General features: G+C 38.4%; 1 protein-coding gene and 1 pseudogene across 5 annotated transcripts in view; one reads left to right on the forward strand and one right to left on the reverse strand.

Moving 5' to 3' along the window:
- The first annotated feature begins 906 nt into the window (after nucleotides 1–906).
- LOC114218986 (large ribosomal subunit protein uL18m pseudogene) lies at nucleotides 907–1445 on the forward strand (annotated as a pseudogene).
- An 8266-nt stretch (nucleotides 1446–9711) lies between these two features.
- Nucleotides 9712–23364, reverse strand: part of ZNF638 (zinc finger protein 638) — a 63834-nt gene continuing 50181 nt past the window's right edge. For 3 of the 5 annotated variants that reach the window (XM_028116129.2, XM_028116132.2, XM_028116130.2), the window contains 7 exons: nucleotides 19082–20306; nucleotides 18403–18468; nucleotides 16091–17045; nucleotides 15471–15590; nucleotides 12379–12480; nucleotides 11611–11729; nucleotides 9712–10031 (listed from right to left, as the gene is read on the reverse strand). In XM_028116129.2, coding sequence (XP_027971930.1) covers nucleotides 9966–10031; nucleotides 11611–11729; nucleotides 12379–12480; nucleotides 15471–15590; nucleotides 16091–17045; nucleotides 18403–18468; nucleotides 19082–20306 — 2653 coding nt within the window. In that variant the 3' untranslated portion in view covers nucleotides 9712–9965. The remainder of the gene's footprint in view (nucleotides 10032–11610; nucleotides 11730–12378; nucleotides 12481–15470; nucleotides 15591–16090; nucleotides 17046–18402; nucleotides 18469–19081; nucleotides 20307–23364) is intronic. The other 2 variants (XM_028116131.2, XM_088026465.1) reach the window with 1 other exon arrangement.

Genomic DNA, 23364 nt, shown 5'->3' on the forward strand with positions numbered 1-23364 from the left:
ACTAAAATTATCTAAAAATGGAACTGGCCACAGAAGAAACCCCCAAGACCTGGAACTACTCCCTTCAGTGGACAGCCAGTGGTGGGAATGTCATGGAGAATCTTCAAACATTTAAGGACTGGCCTCGGTAACCTCTGAAGTTCCCCCCAGCACCAAGGTTCTACTGCTGAGAAAACTGCAACAAAACAGACTAAAATGCATGGAAACCCTAGTCAGTGTGGAGGTCCTAAGCAATCAGGTGGGAGTGCAGAGGAAGCAGATTAGCAATATCCCTGCAGCAAGACACAGGCATTCTGTGTGAGGATGTTTGGAGCATGGTTGGGAAGATTAACAAGGGCAGGAGCCTATCAGACATTGGCCACAAATGAATAAGAAAAGCAGCAATATCACATTATACATAAACTGGAAATTAACCTGTTCTGTTCCATCAGCACTGAAGTGGATGGCAGCATCTGTAAGTGTGACTTTACTAAACGGGATTTCATCTCAAAAACTTCTGCAAATTTTGACAATGGAATAAAGTTCAAAGTTCAAACTCCCTAACTCAACATCCAAAGCTGTATGAGTTCAAGAAAAACCCTGATGAAACTGACTTAAAAACATTAAGGAGAGGTGCCTGGATGGCTCAATCAGTTAAGCATCTGCCTTTGGCTCAAGTCATGGTCCTGGGGTCCTGGGATCAAGTCCCGCATAAAGGCTCCCTGCTTAGTGAGGAGTCTGCTTCTCCCTCTCCCTCTGCCCCCCCATCCCCACTCATGTTCTCTCTCAAATAAATAAAATCTTAAAAAAAAAATTAAGGAAAAGGCTTTTCCTTGAGTTAACATGGCTGCGGCTGGCAAGCGGCTGGGACTCCAATGAGAAAAAGAGGCAAGGTTTTTCCGAGGCTTTGCCAACGATCCCTCAGTGATGGCGCTCCAGTCGGGGTTCTGGGAGTGGCTGTCAGTTTGCAGGAACCCCGGGGGGTGGGGTCACAGCACTCTCAACCAGTTCCAAGCCAGCTGTGAAGCCTTAAGTGAACCCTGTGGGAAATGCACCCCAGAGCTCACCAACCAGAACCCCCGCAATCTGGGGGCTCAGGTGTGGTCAGGAAAGAGCAGAGTTGGGGGCGAGCGTGGCCCTGCCGTGAGTTGTGGCACAGGTTGTGAGTTATGAGGACTCAGCATCATGTAGAAGCCTTTGCTGAGCATTGCAGTGGCCAGGTTGTGGTTTCAGCATCCACTCAGGAATGGGCTATTAAAAAGCACCTTTACAGCACCAAAAATGTGGTGGTGGCCCGTAAGACTATAGGACGGGTGCTGGCTGAGCGATGCTTTGAGGCAGGAATCAACATCATGGTCTACCAATCCACTCCTTGGGAGGCAGCCTCAGCCCCTATGACACGACTGCAGAGTGCCATGACAGAAGGTGGCTTAGTGCTGCAGGAGCCTCAGAGTATCTATGAATGAAACAGGAGCATTGTTCCAAACATGTGAATATAAAGCCGTGAGCTGTTGTTCTGTCCTTCAGAAGAGAGCTTCTGCAAGAACAGCCAGCTTGGAAGTTTTGTACAATCATGTAACAGTGGAATGTTATTACTAGTTAAGGTCATCCCCACTTCCCCTTGTGTGTATGCTGGTGGGGCGGTGGCTTAATCAAGGGCTAAATTCTTGCCCTCTCTTGGACAGGAGAGAAGTATCTGAGAAAAGCTGTTGTTGCCAGTTATAATTAACTTTTGAAGGACAAGTAAATGTTGTTTATAAGTTAAAGAATAAACATATTATGAGCACTTTCTGGTTACATGAAATCTTCGCCTTTGAGCCCTCTCTGGCAAGAGTACACGTAGGTTTGTGCAAACTACTTGCTACCATGTCCAGCTCATAGTGCTTGATCTCAATAAATGATAGCTGCTCCTGCTCAAAAAAAAAAAGCAGATCAGCTCTCAGGTCGGAAATCTCAAGGCAGGGTGGCTTCTATGTTGGTAGATCCAGTACTGTTAAGGATGTCATCCGGGGCCCAGGTATATACTGTCTCTCCACTTTACTGGCTGCAGCATGTATCTCTTCCAAAGCCTGTAGACCCATATGGTTCAAGGATGGCAGCCAGTACTCAAGGCTACCGAAAATTAGTAATATGGCTGCTTCTGGGTTTCTACAAAGGAGGCCCCTCAAAGGGGGGGAGGCCCCCCAAAGTTTTCTTGGGCAAACTTCTCATTGGCCTCACTGGCTCAAACTGGAAAATCACCTTGGCAAGGTAGATGGGATTACTCTTGAACTAGGAAAACCTGGCTGGGTGGCATTAAATTAAGACCCAACAGCTGAGAGCAAAAAATGGGGCCATTTCTGTAAGTGTGGAGTAACTGTACCTCAGTGCCAAAGTTAGAGTATCACCTTTGCAACCTCCCTGAAGTCTCTTGACCCCTTGGCTGGGGCAACTCAATACAAGGGGTTGCCTCAAGGAGGTGGTGGCCAACAGGTCTAGAAGAGTTGGAGGACTGAAAATGAGGAAGTTCTAGATTCCAAGGCCATCAGAGGGCAAGTAACACAAGTGCAGCTTCCGGCCAATCCCTATGGGTGACTGTATGAGACCAGGCATCATTTCTCCAATCCTTACTACAGGACTAAGATCAACTCAGAAGCCTACACAAACCCGGGGCCATGGGGCCATGCTCGCTGCAAATAAGCCTTGTGAGAGGTGGTGCCTTACATTCCCACCCAAGCCTCTGGCCAGTCTTTACAAAAAGGCACCAGAGAACTGCAAGTGCCCCTCCTGGCCACCCAGAAGCCTTTCCTGGTAAGTCAGGATAGGCTCAGAAGGCTCCAGCTGTTCTACACAGCTAAAGGAGACATCCCAGCTGCAGCAAAGCTGCCTTCTCTAGGGGAAGGTTGCCCCACTGGCAGGGGTATACTAAAGGCAGGGAAATGGGTAGTCTATTCCATGAAAGCAAGTTAAGGGATGCAGTCCGTAGAGAAGTTAAAAATAAAACTTGACTACATCTACTTTTTATCCTTGCCACTTGCTATTGGCAATTCTGAACAATATTAGTGATAAAATATGCCACCCCATCGGAGACTGGAGACCACTTCTACCAGTGAGCTACTAGGGTTTTCCACCTTATCTGCTAATACCTTTGCAGGTAACTGAAACGAAGTACTCCACACACATTCAAGGAAGGCCATCTTTCCTCCCTCTCTGACCCCCAGTTCTGCCAATTCAGCTACACTGCTATGTTTATCTATAAACTTCTCTTCCCTGTGACCCCAAGAGGCCTGACCAGATGTCCAGAATGCTGGGGGGTGGGGGGGGACCCAGGGGGGGAATGAGCATGGATCTGGGGTGAGATGCACTGGTTTCCAGCCCCAATTCTATTGCTTGCTAGCTGTGTGGCCCCGAACAAGTAACCATCTCTTTGAGCTTGCTTCCTTGTAAATAAAATGGTAATTATCACAGCATCTATTTCCTAGATTTATTATTTTTAAAGATTTTATTTATTCATTTAAGAGAGGGAGGGAGGGAGAGGGAGCAACAATCCGAAGCAGACTCTGCACCCAGTGCAGAGCCCAACATGGAGCCTGATCCATGACCACAAAATCATGATGTGAGCCAAAACCAAGAGCCAGACACCCAACCAACCAAGCCACCCAGGCACCCCTATTTCCTAGAATTATTTTGCAGATTGAGAATGCTACTAAAACATGAAGGACACTGTCTGGCACACAAATAGGATTCACATTTTTACTTACTCCTAGGTTATGAGAATTGAAAGCACACACTCTACCAACCTTCTTTTCACCCCTAACTCCAGTTCCAGTGTCTAATTTGGGAAATGAGCTCAACTTACATTAAGTGTGTATTTTTTTCTTCACAAAATTATTTGCATGCCTACAGTAACTAGAGTTGTTTTCTCACAGGTTATATAACTTTTTCTGTAAGAGACTTCAGTTTAAGAAAAGCAAATCCTTCACCTCCAAGGTTTAGGGCCCAAACAGAATGCAAAGATGCTGCTCAAGAGAGGATGTGCTAACCAATTAATTCCAGTTCAGGCCTAAAGTATCCGACACTAAAACTTAATTGGAAATATAGTCTGTTGACATTTAACAAAATTACTGATACGGTTGGGCACAAGTCTACCATCTTTGTTAGTTTTCTATGTCTCTTCAATCCTTTACTCTCCCTTTCCTTTTTTTGGGTTAGACTAATCCTTAGTAATCCATTTTCATTTTTCAAGTGGTAAAGAACCTTAACTAATTACAGTCTCTCTTGAGTATTACACCACTTTAGAAATAATGTAAAAACTTACAACGGTGTAATTCCATCTTAGTCTTTAATCCCAATTGTCATTTATTTTACTTCTCCATATGTTACTCCTGATATCTGTATCACTCAGCAAGCATTTAGCATAGGCAAAATTGTCAAGCAACTTTTTATGGTCATGTTCTCATGTAAGCCCTTGAAGAGGACAGGAATATGGTTTATATACATATACATACATTCATACACACTTTTTAAGTTCAGCACCTACCTCATAAGCCTGTAATGTTTTGCTGATGAAGGTTTATCGATGTCAAAGTAGGATAAAGCAGTAGGGAGTCAAACATAGCACCTTACTCTCCTCTTTCTCGTGGACTGTGGCATACAAGATGTTACCCTTCTCCCCACCTTTCTTTTTAAATCTTTAGAAGTCGTCTTACAGAAACTACCCCTTAAAAAAAAAAAGATCCTAAAGTTTTATGAAAAGGTATACTTCCCCTTCAGCTCATGGAACTTACTGTAATTTATCACCATCAGTTTTATGCCCTGTAGATTAAAAGGTTCAGCATCTGGCAAATTTCCTTCTAGATTTACAGAGAATTCAGATATTTTCTGGTTCTCCTCTGCCTTCGACCCTATTCTTGTTGTCACTGGTTCTCCTTACAGATTAACAATCATTATAAAGACACAGGTATTGAAAACTGGTTATCCCGTAGATGTGAATCTGGCTACGTATATAAAAAATATATTATAAAATTAACAAGGAACAGTTACTTACATTGGGGGGGGGGCAACAGGATGGAGTAAGAGAGGAGCTACACTTCTTTGAATATACCATGTTTTTACAAGTGTGACTTTAGAACCATGTAAAATGCTTTTTGTAACATAAATTAAAAAATGTAACCCTTAAAAATCAAAGATAAAATTAAACACATGAACCTCAAAGGTAATCTACAAGGTAGCATTCCTACTAAAGAACTATTCCAAGTGGGGAGGGGGTTGGGGGGATGGGTTAGCCTGGTGATGGGTATTAAAGAGGGCACGTTCTGCATGGAGCACTGGGTGTTATAAACGCAAACAATGAATCATGGAACACTACATCAAAAACTAATGATGTAACGTATGGTGATTAACATAAAAAAAAAGAACTATTCCAAGTGACTTGAAAGTTCTGGGATTTAAATATATATCCTTACTAGGATATACCCTACGGACAAAAAGCAAAGCTAAAAAAGTATTTTTTTTTTTTTAAGATTTTATTAATTTGACAGAGAGAGACACAGCAAGAGAGGGAACACAAGCAGGGGAGTGGGAGAGGGAGAAGCAGGCTCCCCACTGAGCAGGGAGCCTGATGCGAGGCTCAATCCCAGGACCCTGGGATCATGACCTGAGCTGAAGGCAGACACTTAACGACTGAGCCACCCAGGCGCCCCGCTAAAAAAGTATTTTAAACTGTTTTTTAATAATCACATTGTTGGTTGTGGTCTTAGTATTTTTTTATATATGTAAAGTGAGATATAGATAAGCAATTTTGATAGTTGAACCCATCAAGCTGATGTCCTTGAGAGATTTAAGATAGAAGAGATAAAAACCTGAAAGTCCCAAATTTGAACCAGAAGTGTATGATAATAATGCACTTTATCATAAAAACAAAACACATTTCAGTGCTGTGCACTGAAAAGCAACAACCAAAACTGAAGCAATGACCATCCTAAGGAGCCACTGTTCCTTAAAGAAATGGCTGACTTCAGGTCTAAGGCAGAAAGTGTACAAGATGAGCCTGCAAAATCTCTGTATGTAGAGAACAAAGAACCCATGAAAATTAGTAGTGTCATGTCAAAAAGAATGAGCAGTCATATGAAAAAGGCCGAAAATATGACAATGTGAGCATCAATAAGGCTACTACTGTAAAGGTTTGCAATATCCAATGTTAAAATTCATGAGTTCAAGTTAATACCTAAATAAAAAGAATTTACCATACTCCGTGGGTGCCAAAACTCATTTTGAAAAAATAGTAAGTAAAGGAAAAGCATCAAATACTTAAGCCTTTCTTAAATAAAGGATACCACACTGAGTAACCAAAGAGCAGATGAGAGAAGTTTCTCTTTTCAGGAAGTGTTCCAGCTTATACAAGGAGAAATGTTCAAATTAAAATATCACCATTTTGCAACCCCCAATGAATAAATATACATCTAACCTTTAAGCATCAACTTCTACTAAAATCCCAAAGAAAACTATGATACTTTGTGCCTGCTGATCAAGAAGACCACATCACCATCTAAAGCAGTCTTTTTCTTTTTTTAAGATTTTATTTATTTATTTGACAGGGAGAGACAAAGTGAGAGAAGGAACACAAGCAGGGGAAGTGGGGGAGGGGGGAAGAAGGCTTCCCGCTGAGCAGGGAGCCCAATGCAGGGCTCCATCCCAGGACCCTGAGATTATGACCTGAGCCGAAGGCAGAAGGCAGACGCTTAACGACTGAGCCAGCCAGGTGCCCCTAAAGCAGTCTTAACAAAAAGAAAAAGAACCAAATTCTGATCACATTTCCATATTCAACTACAAATTCAAAAGATATCAGAGGACAGAGGAATATGCTAAAATTATACTATGGGGTTGCAATGAACAAATCTAAACTGTGAGGAACGCTTTCAGCAGTGCTTCTCAAACTATGTGATCAATCAGCTTAGTTTTCCTTTCTTTTCCCCAATTTCCAATCCATCACAGATTATTATTTTGTAAAATAAAAATAAGTGCAGAAACTTAAAACCCCATTTTTAAATTAGCATATCTAACAAATAAAAAGTCACTGTCAAACTGAAATAAGGTTTCTAGACACTCAATTTCTGTACTTAAGTCAACATAAAGTTGCATACTTTGTGGATCAGCATTAGATTCCAAGACCACATTTTTGAGCAGCATGGGTTTGTAGAACCAAATATCTCATTTCTTTATCTGAATTCTGAGAACATCATCCTTACATTAAAAATAATTTTAAAAACCTATCAGACTAGTCAATATATGACTTTATTCAAATCTCTTCAGCAAAACAAAATAAAAATCACTTACGAAACATTAGAAAATCTGAACTGGATTTAAATAAATATTTTTAATCATGTTATTACATTAAAAGAATCCTTATCGGGGTGCCTGGGTGGCTCAGTTGTTAAGCGTCTGCCTTCATCTTGGGTCATGATCCCAGGGTCCTGGGATCAAGCCCCGCATCAGGCTCCCTGCTCAGCGGAAAGCCTGCTTCTCACTCTCCCACTCCCCCTGCTTGTGTTCCTGCTCTCGCTCTTTCTCCCCGTCATATAAATAAAATCTTATCAAAAAAAAAAAAAAAGAATCCTTATCTTTTAGAAACGCATAATGAAATGTGTACGGGTAAAATGGCATGCTGAGATTTCCTTTAAAATACAAGAGAAGTTAAGGGTGGACATACATATATTTGGCTTTGAGGGGATAACTGTTGGAACTACATAATTAGCATATATGGGTAAGTTATCCTATTCTCTTCAATATACTTGATATTTTCCACAACCGAGTATTAAAATAAAAATTTAAGGTTTTTAAAACCTGGTTTGTTTTTTAAGAATTCAAAAGGAGTTTTGGAGAGAGAGCCAATTTTCATAGCATTCTGTGCCAGAAAGGGTAGTAAAATCTAAAACCTTTTATTAGAGGTGGTGTTGAATGCAATCTTTTATTGCTTTGGTGTCTAGATGATGAAATAGAAACTTTAAAAACTGTTACACCCTTAACCAACCAGTTATGTGTAGCATGAATAAAGGAGGGAGGTATTTCAAGGTTTTCTGAAAAAAGTGTACAATTCTAAAATTATATGCAAAGAGTCTATTTGTATTTGGAGCCTTAGGATAAAAATTCCCAATCCTCCATAGAGGAACATTATTTAATATGTATAGCTAACCATCAACACCTGTCACTAAAACAAAAATCACCCCTACCAACTTTTAGGCTTTAGCAGTTCCTTTTATTCTAATATAGAATCCCAATTTCCACATAACTAATTTGGAAGAAATAAGAGTTTCCAATTTTTTTTTAATTTTTAAAAAATTTATTTGAGAGAGCGAGAGCATGAGTTGGGGGGAGGGGCAGAGGGAGAGGGAGAAGCAGACTCCCCACCGAGTAGGGAGCCCTACGCAGGGCTGGATCCCCGCCAAGATCATGACCTGAGCCGAAGGCAGACACTTAACCAATTGAGCCACCCAGGTGCCCCTCACACTTAAATTTTTAAGATTAAATTCCAAGGCTGGTCCAGACAAGATTAAAGCTCATATGGTCTCTGGTTTTAAAAGCTTCCCCCGCTAAGGAAAAGATTCCTTAAAAAGTTAAGATTCTTACTTAGTCTGACTATGCTGCTTTACCTTAATGGCACCTTATTCTCCAACTTTTAATAGCTCTTCTCTCTCATTACCACACTCACCTATCAGGGATTTTTTTTTTTTTTTAAGATTTATTTGAGAGAGCACGCACAAGAGAGCAGGGGAAGGGGGTGAGGGCGGGCAGAGAGAGAGTCTTAAGGGTGCAATCTGAGCCAAAACCAAGAGCCGGATACATAACCAACTGTGCCACCCAGGGGCCCCTCACCTATGTTTTAATTACAATAGACTCTTGGCATTCATAAGCCACCCCCCTCCCCACCCACCCCACTCCTTAGTCTATGGCATGTAGCAGTTTGTCATTTTGCTCAGGCTGTAGCTAAGCCCGAACTGAGTGTGTAATGAGTTTGGTGGGCAACAAGAAAGTTGCTGCTTTTTGTTCTTCACTCCACTCCTGCTCACTGTAAGGTAATGTGCTGTGACAGGAGTAAGAAATCTAAGAAAGTAGTAGTTTTTCATTTCCTTCCATTCACTCTCTCTTATTAACTGGTATATATACACTTTCATCTTGGAAAAGCTGACAAATCTGATAATAAAGCAATTCAAAGTCAGCAGGCCTACGTCTGAAGCACGTCTAATCTAAAAATTTACAGTACAGGGCTGTGTCCTGCACCCAACAAGCCACTGAATTGTTTTTTTACACCTTTACAACTTTTTACAAACAATGTAAGTAATATTTAAATGGTTTAAAAGCAACTGCAGGGGTCCATAGGAAGTAAAGGCTGCTCTGTCTTTGTAGTTTTTCAAGCTAATACTAAATGACTTGCTAGAAGCTACCTCAAATGGGTCGTGGCAGAAACCAGATGTTACCATGAGCAGGAAAAAAGATCTTCCTAACACACTGAAAACATCAAGTAGTTTTACTCAAACCAACCTGGGTCAATTATACATAATTAATTTTATCCAGAAATATTAGGAGTTTTAAGAAATCTTTGACCTGTATACTAAGGGTTGAAGCAAACTGAAACCCTGCTCTGCTATGACTTCAAGTAATACATGAAGAATCCCTAAACATCCCAAGTCACAGGAGGCTCCTGTCTAAAATCAGAGGCAAGCAAATCTTTAATAAATCAGCCACAAACACAAGACGGTATTTTAAATATACAGTAGGAACATTTATTTTAACACTTCTAAAAGATATTTCTCCATGCCTGATGATTTGATATAAAAATCAAACCCATCATACTTTTCCCACCAGTCTTTCCACATCAAGGGCAATCAGAAATTTGTACAACATGAATATTTGCTTCTGAAACAAAAATTACAAATTAAGTGATAACAAAAAAACACAAATCAACTGGACCCTAAACGAATTTCTAATGAAGTCTTTCCCCTTTCCCCCAATCACCTAGAACTTCTTTCTTCAGCCTCATTCAGCTCCTTTTCCTTTCTTTGCTTGGCCATGAACTTCTGTTAAAAGCAATTTGCAATATAAAACATTAGGTGTTGCTCTGCTGTGTATGAAAACGTATCTAATATAGTCCACTGAATTTACAATTTAAAAGAGCCTGATCCTACAAAATAAAGATTAGAAACACAGTGCCTTACATTAACATTCTTTCCTTCCATTCACCAGTCATCTCATATTTATGCTATACCAGGCATTATGCTCGGTGCTTGGGGATTCAGTGATCAACAGGACAGGGAAGGCCCTTTACCTCATGGAGTTTACACTCTAGTGGGGCAAGAGAAACAATAAAAGAACAAATAAATAAGACAAATTTTGGTGCTGGTAAGCACTATAAAGGAAAGAAATACAATGAGGTAAGTGACTGTGGTTGACCCTTCTTAAGGGTGGGAGGGAGTTTTGCACTTTTAGCTAGGTCTTTCTTAAGCAAAAGCCTTTCTGGGAAACTGATGAGTCCAGACTTAGCTAAAAGTGGGGAAGAGGCAGCTATCCAAGTGGGACTGGGAGGGGGCAAAGGAACAGAGATATTAAGGTGCAAAAGCAGCAAAGGGGCCTTTTACATGTATGGGAAAAAAAAAAAAAACTGAGAGCACCAGAAAAACTGAAACATAGTGAGCAATAACAGACAGTGAGGCCTGAGAAACAGAAAGGAATCAGATCATGTAGGGCTTTATAGACCTACAAGAAGAAGGTTGGGTATTATCCCAAATGCAATACAAAGCCAGTGGAAAATCTGATGGCAAAATGACACAAAGTTGAGAGCAGAGCATAACGGTTAAGGGTCTGAGGCTAGAATACAACAGAGCTGGGTGAAAATCCCAGGTCCGCTACTAACCAGCTACGTGCGTGATCTTGGGATTACATACTTGGGTTTAGATACTCTAAGCCTGTTTTCCTCACCTTTAAAATTGGAATGATTAAAATAAATAAATAAATAATAAAAAAATAAAATTGGAATGATAGCATCTACCTCATAATGTTGATGGCGGGGGGGGGGGTGTTAAATAAGCTCCAGCAAATAACAACTCAATCAATGTCAGTTGAGTGTTGGTGCCACAAATTCAATTTAGAAGATATATAAAACAACTCTGAAACGTTCAGAAGGAATCAGAACCACCACTTCAACTACGGCTAATGATGATTCTTTAAAGTAGCACTTCCTTAGAGTACAACTTAAAGGGGGGGGTGAGGGGTTGTCATTAAATCAGTTTAGGAAATGGCTTAAATAAAGTTAAGCATATTCTCTGACTAGGTAATTCACAAATTTTAATATGCTATGTGTCCGACGTTGCAAGAGGCCTCAGAATTCATGGTGTCCCACACTTTAAGGGAAAGTTACATGGGACTGTAGTGGTCTGTAGAATCTACCCTGGGGATGCTGCGAGAGGAAAAGGAATAAAGATTAGAAGTTCCTGGCAAGGTAGAGTGAAGACGGTACTTCTGAATTGTAGAGGAATAAACTGGCACCCATCTTCAAAAGTTCTCCCGAAGGGAAGAATATACATTCTGGGTGAACACTTAAGTAGTTTAATTATAATACCACCTGAAGAATTTTATGAGGTGTTAAGAAAAAAAATTTACCTCTGTATTTTGCTTATGACGTGTACTCTTGCAGTGATTTGTCATTGCTTTTTCACCTGAGTAGAAGAGGGAACAAATTGGACAGAAGAATCCAGCCTTCGGGACAAGAAAGTCTAAATCTACAGGAAGAAAGGGGGGAGAAAGGAGGAAAATTAGTATCTACAGTTGTATTAACCAACTTATCTAAACATGACAAACATGCTAATCATAGTACACACTTACATACAAGCACGCTATATACTGCTATGTATCTAGGGATCAAGAGCAATTAAGCCTCTAATCACAGGACTGAGGGCTTTATTTTTTAACAAATTCTGTAATATTCCAGTGCCTCTAGGATACCACGAAATTTCTTCAGAATAGCAATTCATTTGGAAAAGAATCTAATGGTGTTTTTGAAATGAATGCCTTTGGAATCCCATTAAAATAAAAGAATAAAAAAGAGGCAGAACGAAGGGCAACTGCCTGAGGAATATGCTGAGTAAACAGATAGGGTGCTCCTTTAGCTCATTTTAGCTGGCCACAAACAGTTTGCTAGCTAAGCTTTTCAGAATGTTTACTGAAATTTCTGCCTGGGCAAGTATAACTTAAGTTCTTACCACAGGAGCAAAGAAAGTACCAGGAATAAAAGAAAAGACTTATCCCAGACTTTTAAGAATGAGAAAAGAAAAAAAAAATCCTTGCCAGGTCATCTAAACAACAGAACACTTACTATTGTACTGAATTTTTATTTCATATGATTAAGGAAAAATGCCATGTTTACTTTACCTTCAGGGACATCAGGTACCACTGATTTCCCTAAAGAAGAGTCCTCAATCTTCTTACGTTTTCGTTCTGGTTCTGAATCCTTTAATCCAGATTCCTCATCAACTAAAATCATTATAATTTTTCAAGGAAAAGAAATTATTCAAAATAGATTTACAGCCTGTAAAGCTAACATCAGATAATCGCTACCTACAAAGTTTAATTTATGGCTCATCTCTCTAAGTAAACCTTCCTTGGCTAATCCTACTGGACCACTCTTCCAAGATTCTTGGATGTTAGGAATAAATGGACTAAAGCTAATAGCATATTTTATTTATATATTGGTCTCGAAAGCATTTCAAGAGTAATGGAAGAAGTTCAAGTTCTGTAATTACTGTCAAAAGTGTATGTAAAGGCCTGGGTAGGAAAGAGTGTGGACTGAGGAGGAAAGGACGTGGGCAGAAAATAATTCTCATGCCCTGCACTGAGGCCCTCCCACTTAAGAAAAACTGAGCCTAAACTGACAGAGACCCCTGCCAAACAGAATCACAAGTGACATCACAAATGTTCAAGTCCAGGAAAGTAAATAACATGTGAGAAACATTCAGTGTTGGCAGACTCTGCATAATATAATCCTGGGGAAGACAAGAACAGAAACTGGTTCCAAGCAATCCTGGTTACCCTCAGGAGCTATAATACCTTGCTATTACATGGTAACTGACAAGTCCCTTTCACATATATACACTTCATTTAGCTTTTATCTCATGTGAGATAGGCAGGTCAAATGTTCATTATGCTTATTTCTTCATAGATGGAGAAAGCAAAACCAAGACAACAAACCAAAATCAAAACTAAGAAACTGGTATGCCCAAGACTACAAGGCTTTTAAGCGACAGAGGCTAGAACCAAAGTTTGTGTGACTTCAAGTTCAGTGCTCTCTCCATGCAACTGGGCCACTCTTCAACAAATCTGAGGGGATGGACAGGAACCATGAAATCATTATTTACTCCTCTCTTATTCCTTGTGTTTTACTGGTCATCAAGTCCTAAAGAGTTGATTAAAAAAAGGCTATCTCCCTTTTCTTGACCTGATTAAAACACCCTCTAGTCTCTTCCTACAAAAGTTTATTCCCTTATCAGAATAACTAATAAACCTTCTTAAACATATTTGCTCCTGCTACTCCAAAGGGATGTTTATGTTGTAATAATAAATACATATTATATATAATCATATAATAATTATTTAAATAGGGGGGACCTGGGTGTTAAGCGTCTCAGGCGTTAAGCGTCTGCCTTCGGCTCAAGTCAGTCCTGGGATCGAGCCCCAGGTCGGGCTCCCTGCTCAGTGGGAAGCCTGCTTCTCCCTCTCCCACTCCCCCTGCTTGTGTTCCCTCTCTCGCTGTGTCTCTCTGTCAAATGAATAAAATCTTTAAAAAAAAAAAAATCTTTCTTTAAAAAATAATTATTTAAATAGATTAGAACAAATATTTTACATTTAAAATTGTTTAGAAAATTACTTTTTCTTCAGCTAGATCCTTCTGTCAAACATATTGTCCATTAACAGAAATAAACTGTTATATAAGCAGTAAATAAGTCCACTTGTCTCTATTTTTCAGTTGAGATGAGGCAGTTCTAAGAAAGCTGGTAGCTACAAACAGAAATCCTGGGGTAAAATACCCTCATGAAATCATGCTAGGAGCTAATCAGATTTATTGAAGTAATCTAGATTACTAAACCACTACCTATGGCTTGGTATCAAGGAGAGGTTAGGGAGAAGAAGAGACAAAGAAGGAAAGTACCCACTTGGCCATGGGAGACATCTTCAAGAAAGAACACATGATCAAGAAACACATAATTCAGAGACGTCAAGTAAGACTGAATTAGGAAGAAAAAAACCTTAATAAATCAAGTTTGACAACAATCCAGTGGGGGTCTCTTTATCAACATAAATTTCAGAAGGTGAGAAAAAAAAATTTCAGGAAGGTGGTTAAGAAAGAAGCCAAAATACATTCAGTTCATTGAGATGAAGAAGTTGAAAACAGGTGATCCTTCCAGATACTTTGCCCTGAAAGGAAAAAGAAACGTGGGAGCCAGAAGGATCCCAAGGTTAATAAGGGCATGGTTTTTTTAACGGGAAAGACTTGACCAAAATATTTTGTATGTGTGGTACCAAGGAAGATAAAACACAAGCTGGCAGAGAGTGGAGATGCTGTATTTGCTCTGGTAAATGGAAATAAAAGCAAGGTTATCTAGGGAGGAATGAGCTGGGTAAAGCAGTATATGATACAAAGGGGGAAAAGACTTACATTACACCTGGTTAGGAAATGGGAAAGAAAGAAGGTCTATAATAGATGGTGCGGCAGCACTGAGGGCCCAGCTGAAATCAGATTCAATGAACTTGGAATGAATCACAGCTGGTAGTTTCTCCTTCTCGAAGACAGGACAGAAAAGCAAGAGGGCAAGGAGGGTGCATCAAAGAGAATGTACAAAAGACCCTTTGTAGTGCTATTTAAGTCATCCTAGTTTGATTTTCCCCTTTAACTCTCTGAATCAATTAACTTGAGATCTGGAACTGTGTGTTTTTCCTACCCTTTTATTAATTTTGCTATGAATATAATGGACACAATGACAAATATCTGCTGAGGGACTAAAGTACTGTCCCTTACTAGACACTGGTCCATATTGGTTTCAACATAAATTTTATCAATATTAAGACATCTTGTTTCATTCACTGGCTGGCTGCATAGCAGCCTCCATAAAGCAAGGGATCTGGGTCCACAAATAACAGCTGGTTAAGCAATGATTTCTACTTGATGCTGCAACATGGTCAGAATAATCTTTCCCGTGTATCATTTCCACAAATTTGTCATGTTCTATTATCACATTCTATCACAAAAGGGATTGCCTATTATTCTGTTATTCCATTCCATTATGTTCCATTATCTCTAAATTACAAAGACCAAAATCTTTATCCAGATAAGATTGTTTCCCCCACCCCCACTATACTTCACTGTTTTTCTACTTTTCTTCTTAGATGGTAGACCTTTGAACTTCAACCACTACCTTGTGTTGTGTTACTCTCTACTCTCCTCCCCACTTCCATCAACCCTGCTTTACCTTCACTAATTTGGAAGGCCTCTTCACCTTTCATTGGGTCTGTCGCAACAGCTTTTTCCGATGGTGGTGTTTTCCCAATTCTAACTCTCTTGGTTGGCGTTTTAGCTTTAAAGAGAAAGTCTAATTTATTGCTATAGTAATAGCATTCCATTCTTAGTTCAGAAGTTATTTTGATTTCCCCTAAAGTGAACTAAACCTATTACTCTAATACAATCAAAGTATTACTTAAAAGTGAAATGGCACCTTCACAAATTTTTCTAAATCCTAAATCTGAGGAAAAACTGGGAGGCAGTCTGGTATAATATCATTCTACTAATCAAAAGCTATGTTTTCCAGTAACACAAATATATCATTTTCATTCTAATTTGGGCACTGTAGTTTGCTTTCCAGATTTGTCGTCTTTTTTTGAAGTGTGATAACTTGGGACAAAGTCTGCTCTGTAATTAAAAGAAATCTGTAAATTTGTACACATTCCTTTGGAAAATATCACAGGCCATCACTATTTGTTGACTTCTTTTATCAATACAGGGACAATTATGGGTAATGCTGCAACACAAATTTTTATAATTTTAAATGTAATCCCCTCATAAAGCAGAAAATTACCACTTCTAAGTATCTACCTGCTAAATGTCTTTGAATCATGGTTTTCAGATCTTCTTCCATAACATTCTCACTTATTGAACCAACTTGGGAAAAGGCTTCAAATTTCATCTTCCTTGTGTCCACAGCTCTCTTTTTTCTATCCCCTCTTTTATCTGTGGGACGGTCATTTTTGCTTTGTGCTAACTCAACTTTTAAATCATTGTCTCCATCTTCCTCCTCTCCAACTTCATCAACAGTAACAAAATTAAGCTCTTCTTTAAGGTTGTTAAAATCTGCCAGAGAGTCTTCATCCTCTTCAGTTACTTCATCCAAAGTCACTAAATGCAGATCACTGCCGTCATCCTGTATTTCATCTACAGTAACTAAAGCAGAAGGGTCTTCAGGCATCTGGGAAGAAATGAACCCAATGGGATCCCTTCCAGTATTTCCCTCATCTCCTTTAGTATTTAAAGTGGCAAAACTTAAGTCAGCCGACTCATTTAAAGGTAGCTCCTCAACTTCTCCAATTTCATCCACAGTTACCAAGCGTTCCTGTTTGAGAAGATCTTGCTCTTCAGCCACTGACAGTACAGTAACATCTTTAGGTTCACTGTGGGAAATGCAATCATCTTGATCAATTAACTCATCTAAAGTAAGAAGTGAATTTGAATTTTTTACCATTTCTTCCATATTTATTTCTTCTTCATCAATTACTTCATCCACAGTGACTAGAGCTTGTGCTAGGTGTGCAGCTCCATCTTCCTCTTCCCCAATCTCATCCAATGTTACAAAAGATAATTCCCCCTCAACAACACGAGGGGCAGGAGTTTTCCCCTTCTTCTTCTTTAAGTTAAGTTCAGAGGAAGGGGCATTTTTGAAAGCTTCTTTTCTTCTTCCCTTTAGTGGGTTTTGCTTGGTTTGAAAAGGATTTACTTCTTCTATAACCTCATCCACAGTGACAAATTCATCCAAATTAAATGGAAATAATGGTTCCTGTTGAAGAGATTTAAAAAAAAAAAAATCACAGAACTGTGAACAGAACCAATTACTGATAACCTGTTAGGCTCCAAATAGTTGCAGCAAATGTACATGAAATATCATCTGTGAGAATTTCAGTGCAAATAAGTTTCCTATAGGCTATAAATTATTTTTTAAGGCTCCACAAATGAATTAGCTCTAATTCACAAAGTAAACACCTCCAAAGGTAAAATCCTAACAATATCAAACTAATTCCACCTTTAATTTCAAGATTACATTTCCTAAATGATGTATAAATTTTGAAATACAAAGCACAAAAATACTACATTTAAAGCATTTATCAAACAATGTAAAGCATTTATCAAACTACAATGTAAAAAATTTATTGTTCCCTATTAAATGATATCTAATAAGTGTTCTAGGAGACTTAATGGACTATTAGAAGCACCTCAAATGTAGCTAGAAAGTCAGTAGCTAACTAGATTACACCACTGACCAATTAAGATATACACCATTAACATAAAGTTTATAGAGAAATTTATATGGAAAAATCCTTACTAAGACTTAATGCCAAATATAACTGCACTTGGAAAAAAAAAAAAAACCCCACAGTATCCGTAATTTGAAAAATGGTGCCAATACTAAAGAAAATAAATTCCCAGCAGGCCTCCTACAAATTTAGTATGTCCTCAGTGATCAATTACTAGCATATATAATGACATTAGAACATATACCCAGTAATTCTGGGGGGGAAGAAACATGAAAGCATTTATACTATCAACTTATTAAGCCAACAAGAAACATTATCCATACTTATGCTTCTTGAACTACTAACATCTTTCCCCCGTGCCCTGATAAAATGACCAAAAAAATATTCTATGAATGGAAAAACCTAAAATATCAAACAACAACAAAAATAACACGTTTATATTTGGCAGGAGAACTTAGTACCAGGAAAGTAAATCTTAGAGCCCATCCAGTTAGGTTAAATTGAGCCATCTCAAAAGGACCACGTGTTCAGAAGTTTCACAAAATGGCAAGGACTTTAGTCAAACACCAGTCTCCTTTAACACGTATGATTCTATTGTGTTTATAACCTATTGCTGTAAATAGGAGATTGGAGGGATTTTTCTACTCTAATTCCCTTTCTGCCCCTGCATAACTTTTTGCCCTGCACCATGAACACAAACAATTTAGCCTAGCTCAAGGTCAAAAAACAAATTGGTGGTAGGGTCAAAAATAAAATATCTCATTCCTGTCCGCTGCTCTGTTATCAAATTATTATAGGAGAGACACTAGTTATAAGATAGATGAACTCTTCTGTGGAAGGACAGAATAGAAGGCTTATTAGTGTTAGTGAACTGTTTCTCACCTCTTTAGATTTGGAACTTCTACCAGTGGTGCTTTTAGGATTCTTCGTGTTTTGCCCAGCCAAAGTCTGAAATATTAAGTAAAAAATACAGAAAAATAGAATTTACAATTCTGTTATTAATGTTCGTTTTTTAAAAAAGAATCAGAACACCAAACAATATCCAAACACATTCAATTATGCAAATAGTTAACAGGTATACCACACTAAGTCAACAATCATTTTAACAACATAGGCATCATCTCTGTAAGTTGTAGGTAAATTCAGTTTTACTGATCTTTTCTTCCCTATACCCACCAATGTCTAAGTTGGGCAATCAGTAACCTGATAAAGGACGCTTCAATTTAAACGAGAAAACGGTTTCCCATTCAGAAGCAGAGTGGTAAGTCACCTCAGGAGAGTCACTGCAGACTTTTTTTTTTTCCTTTAAACCACACTTGTATTTCTGACCACATTTTATCCAAATAATGCTTTTCAAACCTGTTAATAAATTACAAACTTGAGCTTATTTTTCTAAACGTCTATTGGCTTAAGTCAGTGGAATCATTAAGAGAAATGGGAGCTTGGGGGTGGAGTGAGGAGATGAAAGTACAAAACAAGATTACATCTCCTACTCCAAAGTTACAACAGCAGAGCTACTCATTTCAAAGATACACTGAGCCATTCTTCCTACCCTCCTCACCTTGTTGTTGCTGTCATGCCGTTTCATGACCGAAGGTCTAGCCTCTGTTTCCTGAGACTGTTTTGTAATATAACTGTAATCCAGTTCAGAATCCTTGCCTTGCAGGGCTGAGATCCTTCCACTGCCTCCTCTGGCAACACCGCTCTGAGTGGGTTTGAATTTATTGCTGCTTTCAGCCAAGCCTGACCTGGCACTTGTAGGTTTAAGGAGACCCGACTCCTTGGCTGAAAGTTTCTTTTCAGCATTTATTTGATCTCTGAGTACAGATTTCAGAAAACTTCTCTGGTTTTCGGCTTTTGAAGCTGTCGCTTTTGCCTTTGGAGAAGAGACCATACCAGCTTTGATGCTTGATTTAGTGCTAGATGTATTTGATACAGACAACATACTAGTTTTACCAGCTTCATCAGGCTTATTGGCCTGACCCATTCCTTTACTGGGGTATGCCTTGGTCACAGCATTTTCTGCAGGCTTTTCTTTCATTCCTGCCATGATCTTTTCCAACTTCTCTGCAACCATCCTAGCATCATTCTTTCCAGCCTTCTCTGTTCCTATTTGCAGATCCATTCTGGTTTCCTTACTATTAAATTCATTTTCCTCCTTTTCATCCATGTTACTTTTCTCAGAAATTCCCTTTTTGCTCATTGCCTTCTCATCCCCAGTGGAAATTCCTGGTACCAGGGCCACAACATAAGTAGATGGTACTATTTCTGAAACAGTTTCATGTTTGTCCACTTCAGCGACAGCTTCTATCATAGACTGTGTAATCCCAGAAAAGAAATCTTCTGCTTCAGATGGAGATTCTTCTAGAATTCCTTTGATGTTCCTTTCTTCTATAAATGGAGTGTCAGATGTTGATAATTCTGTTTCAGGGTTAATAATTTCTGCCTCTTCCTTCTCAAAGTCACTGGTATACACCTGCTGATTTAAAACACACTCCTCTACATTTTCAGTGAATAATTCAATACTGATTGGAGTGGATGCTACAAGAGGAATTTCCACTTTGACCTCTTCTCCTTGAGTTTCAACTTCCAATGTTTCAATAGCAAAGTCAGAGTCACACAGTGTTTTTTCAGGTTCTTCCTCACAAGGTTCCTCCTGCTGTACAGAAGTTTCTGTTTCAACTTTGGGAACAGTTTCTTCTTCAACCTCACTAGGTTTAAGAGAGAGACTATCAGCTGCTGTTTGCACCTCACTTTCATCAACTGGACTGTTTTTCAAGTCAGGGCTAAAAGTATTTAAAAACAAACAAAAAAAGAACACAAACAAAACACAAACAAAAATCAAACTATGATGAGAATTCAACCATTATAAATAATCCTGCTGATGCCAATTGTTAAGACTTCCTGATGCATTAGTAATAAGCACTGGGAAATCCAGCCAATCGGCATTAAAATGGTTAAGATGTTTTGACATAAATATGTAAGCAATATAAAATTTTAAAAGAGATCCTCCATTGCATTGAAGATTTTAGTTCAAAGGAAATAATGGTAAAAATCTGACCACTGATATAATTCTTATAACCAATTTTTCCTTCTGTGTTACATTTGCACTAGACATGAGGAGGTCGAACATGAATCTGAGACATCTCAAATTATTAAGATCTCCCCTAGAGTGGTTACTGAAATAATATGTGCATATAGTTCTACAATTTAACTAAAAAGTCCATGCATTGAAATTTAAAATTTTAAGTGAATCTTACCTAAAATGAACAGAAACAGAAACTGGTAAGGAGAAAAGGCCATACTCCTAACCATGTCAACTTTTTTTAAGATGTGAGACAATTTGTTTTTCCCCAAGAACTGTATTTAATAACGATACCTAAAAAAAACTTTCTTTGGAAGTATCTTTTAAATACTCTATTGGATTTAAAGTCACAGGCAAAACCGATAGAATCACCTTAACATAAAGTAGGTGCCTCTGGCTACTTGAGTGAGAAGGTATATATTAAAAGAAATTGTTCCAGTTACAGAGAATAACTTAGAATTCCAATACATAATTTAAAGTTTTAAGTAAAATTATTCAGAAGAAATGAAAATACATGGCAAGTACATGCAATTGATCTTATTTCATTGTGGTCTTCACAAATCCAAGGTAAACAAAAGTGTGTATGATTCTATAATTCAACTTCTTTCATTGAAACAGAGACAGAATAAACTGTTTTTATATTAATGTTCCATAGATCAGAGGTTATCTTGAAGAGTGACAAGGAAAATCTTAGCTTCCAAAACAATGTCCAGCATGCTGTCAACACAGATCAAATTTAACAAATATATTCACTTATTACATTAGAAGCACCCGGTTAGAGGAAGACACCAGAAAGTGATGCATTTCAACACCTCATAGTAAAGAATACTGGTTTTTTTCCTCCTAGTTTTCAAGGAAGGAGGGGGATGAGACATCCCGTTGATATACTTCCCAAAGAGTGGCCATAATATCCTTTAGTTAATGCAAGGTGATGTGTATCTGTGTCCCGAGGTTTTAATATTTCAATACTTTGGAAAAAGTTAAGTGCTACCATATCAGGGTCTAATCATTTGAACCAATAAACTGGTCTTCCCGGTGGAAGATGGTTAAGTTTAAACTTCCAAAGGAGATCTAAGGGATCAGAGAAACACCTCTTGATGAAAAGTTATAGAAGTAAAGAGTTTGAGGAATTTATTTAAGTTCAACAGTCAGTAACCATAAACCTTAATCAGTATGTATTCTACTCATATGTATAAGTTTCTACTCATTTGTATACTGAAAGGGCTTAAAACTTTTATTTGAAATTATTAACATCCCTCATATTCAAAAATATCAATGGCTGATTTTAAGTGTTCCAAATTCTTAGAACTAGTCAGAATAAAATTTGTGGCCAGGCACAAATATGACAAAGATAAGAAGCTCTGACATTCAGTTATAGCAGTTATGTAAATAACAATTCTCAAATGTGAGCTTTCATTTTTAAATTATAAGATTTATTTCCAATAAGGAAGATTAAATTCAAATTCCTGCCTCATTACAGAACTGCACCATTAACCCTAACGGCTTTATAAATTAGGGTTATACAAAAATACCAATCTACTCAGCTAGAAGGGTAACAATGGAGATTTCGATTCCTGGCTCTAGCAAGTCCTTCCCCTTTACCATATTTAAGTTTGGCAATAGAAAAAGCTATTGTCTTTTATACAAAATGAATCACTATGCAGTTCCATACTTCAGGGTGGGGACCTACTTGAAAAAATGGCTTAATACAATGTTTTTTTGTCTTTTAAAATTACAGTGCTGGGGCACCTGAGTGGCTCAGTCAGTTGAGTGGCTGCCTTCGGCTTAGGTCATGATCCCAGAGCCCTGGGATCGAGTCCCGCATGAGGCTCCCCGCTCAGCGGGGAGTCTGCTTCTCCCTCTGCCCTTCACCCTGCTTGTGCATTCTCTATCTTAAGTAAATAAATAAAATCTTTAAAATAAATAAATAAAATAAAATTACAGTGCTTTCTTCACAGAACTCATTTACTGAAAATTAATATCTAGTTTTCTGGCAAATATGGGAAAAAGTCTCCGTGTTCCTCAGGTTAGCCTGGAAAGTCCATTTGAGATGTAAAATAAATGAACTTATTAACACCAGAGTCAAAAAAAAAAAAAAAAAAGTCTTTTAGAGATCAAAGGAAAACACAGTCATATTTTGGGAAATGCACAAAAAAGAAATAGGGAAGGTATTCAGAATATAGGTATCTAATTTCCACCCCTGGCACACCTCCATTCCCGCATAATACCAGGGTTTCAAAACTCAAAAAAAGCTGGGTGTGAGAACAAAGGTTAATACCATACCCTACACTTTCTGAGAAACTTTAAGACTGCAACTTAACAATACTGAAGATTAGTATTTATTTAAGAGGGCCACTGGATACTTCCCAACATTGTTCTGGGTGAAAACTGCACCTTGCATCCTTATTTGGAGCCTTAATCACATGATAAGTAAATACAGTTTACATGGAAGGAGATGAGAACAGGCAAAATGGAGATTATTATTAATATATCCATAGGAGATTTCCTGTAAGTAGGAAATATATTTAAAGACTTTACACTAATTATAAACAAAAGGAACACACTCACGATGAATCAGCACCTGCAAGTGCTTCAAAAACAAAAGCAACACAACAAGCACCAGTATTTTCCCAGGATCAGTTTACTCAATAAAGAAATGTGACGTATTCAGGCCCCATCCCACGTATTTTTTTTAATGTCATATAAGTCAGAAAAAACTGACTGCAAAATGGAAAGCATTAGTACTAGAATTTTTATAA

This window comes from Eumetopias jubatus, unplaced genomic scaffold (assembly GCF_037043125.1).
Source record: "Eumetopias jubatus isolate StellerSeaLion01/CBP00866 unplaced genomic scaffold, mEumJub1_p1.0 scaffold_9, whole genome shotgun sequence".
Taxonomy (NCBI): Eukaryota; Metazoa; Chordata; class Mammalia; order Carnivora; family Otariidae; genus Eumetopias; species Eumetopias jubatus.